A 6,628-nucleotide genomic window follows, 5' to 3' on the forward strand; every position below is an offset into this window, starting at 1 on the left:
GTCCCGAGCCGGAGCGAAGGCTAGTGGAGTATTGTGGACAGTGTACAGCGGAGGTTTCCAGGCCGATGTGAAATTAAAAAAAACAGTGCGATAAGCATCAGAGTTTAAATAACGGTGAAATAGAGGAATAAATAGAAAAAGTTATAAAAACCAGGCGGAAACAAAGATGAGCAAAAACAAGCTGAGATTACACGCTTAGATCAAGTAAATGCCTAACGTTATTAGCACAAACCGCTCTGATTACAGGTAAGAATTTGGTTCGAACCTGGTAAAGGCTGATGAGGAAGACGAAGTGGCTTTGAATGATTGCACGAGAGATTAATATTCGTGTCAGCAGTATATTTACTAAACAAATATTTTTGTCAATCTCTTAATTTTTAATAGTTGAGGATTTGTGCTGAGGTAGAAACATTTATGATCTGAAATATCGATCATTCTTCCTCACTGTGAGGTCATGCTCACGGAGTTCGACAAGGAGGCATTAAATGGAGAAGATGCCAATATCCTGAATATTCCAAAAGACTGGCCCAAACTTTCTAGTGGGCCTTCCAAATTCCGACTCTGGATGTCAGCTAGTGCGAAGAGACAGCTCTTGGATAGCGTGGCAACTCAGCAGTCTATTTCCGATGATCCGGTAAAGTCGGAGGCACTTGGACTCAACTCACTGTACGAACGGTTGCCTCCTTTTGATGTTCAGGCACGCTGGACGTTGAGAGAAGAGCGCCGGGTTATGCGGAAGATCAATCGCCAAGTCTTGATTTTCTATATTCTGTCTTCATTCTTCTGTGGTGGAAACCTTACTGGATTACCCGTAATCATCATGTCATTTATGTTCATTAAAATATCTCTGTCTGAACAGGCTCAGATAGCCAACTTGATTGTCTTCATATTATCTTATTCCCTTACCGAGATTCTTTCACGATATCTCTCGCATACGTTTGATCCTCGCCGTTTGGTTAGCACAAGTCTTCTGGCAATAGGATTGGGATCCATAGCTCAATATTGGATTAGCAACATTCCCATCCTAGTCCTAGCTCACATAATTTTTGCACTTAGACGCTATGCTAGTTATTTCTCCGATTGCTGCATGAACCCATTTTATACATTTCAAGGACATGAGTAGATAAAGATTTGGCATCAACTAGCATCTGTCTTGGTTGACCTTGTGTTCACTCTTGTTAGTTACAAAGTTATCAGTATCGGTCCAGCTGGAGATCCTACAATATGGCGTCGCATATGGGTCGTATACGGTCTCTCTTCGTGCTTACTGTCGATTGTATATCTACCTCATGCCTCCTTCGCCTTTAGAGGTGTCCTCGTACAAAGTTCTGCGGAAATGGTTTACGTCACGGGAGCATACGATTCCAGTTAATCGCAACGTTCGCGACAGCCCGTTTTACATTAATTCTCAGAAACGAGTGATACGATCGACAACCAAAGCTATATTAAACATATTCTTTAACGGGCACGATCAACTTTCTCGTCTGGCGAATTGTGTTTTACTCATGATATCCATAATTACGAATGCGACTTTGATTAAATATCTTGTTGAAAAGGATAATTCCGCAAGGAAAATAACTATGAATTCTTGATCCGGCACGGCCTAGTTGCATTAAACGATAAAGTGTACAGTAAAACTTTGGAAAACATGAACATTGTGGTTGAGGTATGAAGGCAACAAGGCATGGAGTCATTTTCGCGAGAGGATATTTAATTGGAATCTCTTTATTGTTGGTATAATTTTTGGTTTGGGTATGACAGTTGATTTGATGATTGGTCTAAAATTATAAAAAGTGAGTGATTGGTTTAACTTCTCGCGTGAAAGTTGAAATTGCAATAGAGAACAAAGAGAATGTGCAAGAATGACCAATCTGTAGTTAAGCAGCAGCTCATATTGCAATTAGAGAACAAAACCACAATTGCTGAAGCGTTTGGGTACAAAAGTGGAGAAATAAATTGATTCAAATATTCAAGAAATCCGCTCCAAAATCAATTCGTCCTAGCATTTGGTAAATGCAGAAGAAACAGGGTTGCACGATCTGATAGCTCCCTAGAGCAATATATCCAGATATCCATTACTTATTTGCCGAAATAATACTATACCAATGAGTCGATAGACAAAGATTTTTGTTTTGAAGCAAAAATGGTTCTTTATATGTAAATCTCATTCGGCTCATTAATTTGGTGGCCTGGTTAATTGCAATCCAATCTATCGCTGATTTTGCGTGGCTTCCATAGCAGATTCGCAATAACAGGTTAGTTTATTCAATTATTTGCCTCATATTCACTTAAATATCTTATAAGAATGGACAAATAGCTAATTTATTATAACTTTACGATATGTAAGATAATACTTGTCCAGTAAAGGCACAGTTGAATTAGTACAAAATTAGAGCTAGTTAATTGAATAACAACAAAAAAATAATTAACAATAACTTATCAAACCAAATAATAGAACTGAGACGTAATTTACGATATTTTAATAATTAAAGTTAATTGCTATAATTGCACGTGAAATGGCCAAGTGCAAGGACCTAAGTCCAGTTACCGACAAATAGGTGAAAATTCGTTAAACTCAGATGATATTATATTCATCCAACACCACTGCTATATTAAAATTAAATTCCATGTCAATAATTTCTGTTTATTTATGACTAATTATACAAGCAAGCAAAACAAATTGTCAATCAGTACGACATCAAGCCAGAAATGTTTGATACCACGAATTCTAGCACGCTTCTTAACATAATTGAAGTTGAGAAAGACAGAATCCAAACCAACCAAAATTTCTAGACAAAAGGCAGATTTAAATTAAACAATTGATGAAGAGCGGGGGTAGATATAGTACGACGGTAAGTCTGAGCCAGATGTATCAACCAGGGAAGGAAGAGCGATACCTAAAAATGCGGGCGGGATTCATGAAGTTGTCTCTAGTTCTCGTGGCTTAGTAATGGGAGGAACGAAAGTGATCGGATAAAATCTGAAATTCCAGGCATGAAGCGGACCCGATCCGACCCAAGCCGAAGATCAAAGCTGGAATGGCCAACAAGTACAGACCCCAGACATAATCACGCAGGTTGGGAGAACAGCACAAGTTAAACATCCCAAGCAAATATTCGGGGGTTTGTATCGAGTAATAATCAATCAAGCCAAATCTACCGACAGGATCCAATGGGCTTGGATGAAATACAAAAACCAAATTCAGAATTGGACAATCATTAATAACGAATAAACATAACAGGCAAAAAATTATCAGTCGGAATTTTAGTTTTCCCAAAGGCTAAACGAATGACAAGATCAAACATTGAAATTTTCGGAAATAAAGTATAGAAACAAGTGTACTAAAAAATATTCCTCTATCAATATGAAGAGGTGAAGGCACAATTTCAAATATCATGGTATTGCTAGCAAGCCTCGAAAAAGAATAATGTTGGAGATTAAAGTTTGACTCGCTCTAAACCAAAGAAAAGAAGAAGAGGATAACAAACAACTATTTAAGAGTTAAGACTTGAGCCACAGGCTCATATAAACAAATAAGTTATTGTTTCTCAAAGACCAAATATTTCATTCAAATCGCTAAGACTTTATTTTTTTTTTCTTTTTTCAATATAAAGAGTTATATTAAATTGCAAATCTTATAACTATTCCAACGAAGCTGACTTTGCTGACGATCTTCAAACCCTACTATTTGCAATTAGTAAGAATGGCTTTTTAATTGTTCATTATAAATCACAATTGGCAGTGCAAAGTTGATTACTTGTCTTAATTATAAATATCATTGCAAAATCCATGATTTCTTAACTTTTATAAATCACAATTTCTTACATTGATCCAGTTTTATTTTATAAAATATGTCTGCTACTTCCCCAGTTATTGTTATCCTCGGCGCAGGATCAAACATCGGCCAAACAGTTGGCAAGTTCTTCGCTGGGAAGGGCTACAAAGTTGCTCTTGCAGCGCGTTCATTGAATGAAGCAGATAGCACTGAAAATCAATTGCATATTGCAAGTGACTTTTCGAACACAGACGATGTCGTCAATGTGTTCAAGAAAGTGAATAGCAAACTTGGAATCCCAAGTGTAGTTGTATACAATGGTAACTAATCTAATATCCCAACTACATAATCTGAGTCCATGGCTAACAAGTTTAACAGCTAGCAGTATGTCGCCTAGTCCTGCAGAGGACCCATTTTCTCTTCCTATAGCCTCTTTTACAAAAACCTTGACAGTCAATGTCACTAGTGCTTTTGTAGCTGCTCAACAGGCTGTCGAAGGATTTGCAAAACTTCCAGAGTCTGCTTCAAAGACCTTTATTTACACCGGTAATATTTTAAATGTAGCTATTCTTCCCGGATTCTTGGAGCCAGGTATCGGAAAGTCTGGTGCAGCACATTTGATTTGGGCCGCTTCTGAGGCATATAAAGACCGAGGATATAAGTAAGATTCTAGTTGCTAGTGAACATTCTGTTTGCTGATAGATGACTAACGAATTTTTGAAGATTCTACTATGTTGATGAGCGGAAACCAGATGGATCAGCTATTTTTAGAGTTAGCGGTGATGCACACGCAAATCACTTTTGGGGCCTGGCACAGTCAAAGACTCAGGGCCCATGGTTGCAGAGCTTTGTAAAGGGTACGGGATACAAGGACTGTGGGCCATATAAGCTATAACCTGCGTTACTCAATATCTAGGTTAAGCTGATCACTTTAGACTTAAAAGCAAGAACTACTAAATAACTTAGTGATTTATTTTGCCTCGGTTCCGAGTTGCAGAGTCTTTTACTTATAAATATAATGAAAATTAGGCCAAAAACCATCTATTTATGGGATCTTTCGTGTACACCAAAATACCCTCTTAAATCTTGAAAATAAAATGCTAAATAAAGTCCAGAGGAGACCAGCTTTTCTTTATTGAGTCGCTGATCCTCACTATAAGCGGTGACGATTAGCAACGTTTATGCCTCCGTATTTAACAAGACAATCCTGTCAATTAAATTGTACAGATAATATACTGCATAAATGTCAGACCTAAGAAAATAATATAGACTGTTTAAATTTCTTAAAAGTGTCTTGTATTTTGGCCCCACTCAATGTAAACCTTACCAGGCTGATGCTGATAAGCCGGTAAGCCGATAAGCCGATAAGCCGATAAGCAATGCAAAACAAGCCTATAGCTTAGACACCAACCACCTACCGGGATGAAAAATCGTACTCCCGGCCAGTGTTAAAACGCTGTGATCATTTTATCAAGCTCATCAAAAGTATATTTTTATGGTGCTAGAGTAACTATATCTCTCGAGCTTTCAGAGTACAATTAGACGCTCACTATATCAATATTAACTACCTCAATTGCGTTGAATAGTGGCTTTATGGCGCGAGCGGCAATTGGCAGTTGTTAATTGGCCAGCTCGCTTTGAAAGGCCGACTGGAAAGCCGTTTGTCAAAATTATTATCTTCTTGTAACTAACTACCAGTCGATCAGAGTCAAAGTGACTAGCCGATTGTCAAAATTATTATCTTTTTTGTAAATGCCAGATGGTCAGAGTCACGGTGACTATCAGACTCCCGGATACGACTGCCGTGATGGACTCTCAGCAACATAAGTGTTCCCAGATAAGCTAACGTTGAAGCCCAGGTCAGCCAACCAAAAAAGGTGGGGTCGAATCCCGATGCCACCTTTGTTCTGAATCTTATTGTCAGCTCATTGTTCTTAGAATCCTGACCGGGGATCCTTGGCAAATAAGCGACTTTCCAGTTTTGATCAATTTACAAGACTTGCTTGTATTCCAGACCACGCTTGGCTCTAGAGCAAGAAATTGCTTAAAGGTCCAACTGGTTGTAAAAAGTTGGTTTCGGGGTTTGCCAATAGTCTTGGTGATTGCCAAAATACATGGCAGTTGGTCCGTGGAGCTCCCGGAGCACCGCGAGAGCCAAAGTGCGACCGATAAGATAATGATAACGAAGGGTGCTCTTAGCTGCACTTACTGCCCGAGCAATCCAAGCACCGACCTACTTCTAACTTCTTTTTCTTGAAAAATTAATTATCTTTTGTCATGGTTAAGAGCATGGGTTAAACTTAAGATTATACTCAAGATTGATAGCTATAGCAGCCAAATTATGACCTTTTTTTTTTTTTTCAAATCGTATTAATTACGATTAAAATTATGTATTAAGATACCCTTTCCGGCATTCTTTACTCGCTCATTGTGGAACTCACGATTGAGAACGCAGCCGTTTGCGCGAATTAAGTTAGAAGATTCAGCATAATGGACCCCACTATAGCGCCACGGCGTGGCCTTGCTGTCTCACAATAATCCAATTTCTTATCTACCGTTTGTTAACTTATCGTGTATCAATGCTATGAGTGGTATGTGGACTTGCGTACTGCGAACTGTGTATACTTAAGTTCGGTGTTTCGCCGAGTCCTGCATTTTGCCATGTCTTGATACTACTATCTACTAGCCCGTTACCTTAGATCTTAGCTCGTTTTCAATTCCATCAAAGCAAACATTGGAAATGTCTGAATACGACGAGAAAAGTGACGAATATGCCGTTGGTGAAAAGAATGTGAATATTGAAAAATCCGAGATTACAGACTTGAAGCAAGAGGCTGACGTTGTCATCTCTGA

General features: G+C 38.5%; 2 protein-coding genes across 2 annotated transcripts; both read left to right on the top strand.

The window, feature by feature from the left end:
• Positions 1–454: 454 nt before the first annotated feature.
• Positions 455–1,123, top strand: V1516DRAFT_683718 (uncharacterized protein; the record flags this gene model as incomplete). Its single annotated transcript, XM_066923523.1, has 1 exon — positions 455–1,123. One exon carries the CDS (start codon positions 455–457, stop codon positions 1,121–1,123), a length of 669 nt encoding a protein of 222 aa, XP_066780459.1.
• A 2,728-nt stretch (positions 1,124–3,851) lies between these two features.
• Positions 3,852–4,670, top strand: V1516DRAFT_617267 (uncharacterized protein; the record flags this gene model as incomplete). Its single annotated transcript, XM_066919357.1, has 3 exons — positions 3,852–4,095; positions 4,154–4,436; positions 4,499–4,670. 3 exons carry the CDS (start codon positions 3,852–3,854, stop codon positions 4,668–4,670), a joined length of 699 nt encoding a protein of 232 aa, XP_066780460.1.
• Between the last annotated feature and the right edge of the window lie 1,958 nt (positions 4,671–6,628).

Source organism: Lipomyces oligophaga (assembly GCF_038497815.1).
Source record: "Lipomyces oligophaga strain CBS 7107 unplaced genomic scaffold V1516scaffold_1, whole genome shotgun sequence".
NCBI classification, from domain to species: domain Eukaryota; kingdom Fungi; phylum Ascomycota; class Lipomycetes; order Lipomycetales; family Lipomycetaceae; genus Lipomyces; species [Lipomyces] oligophaga.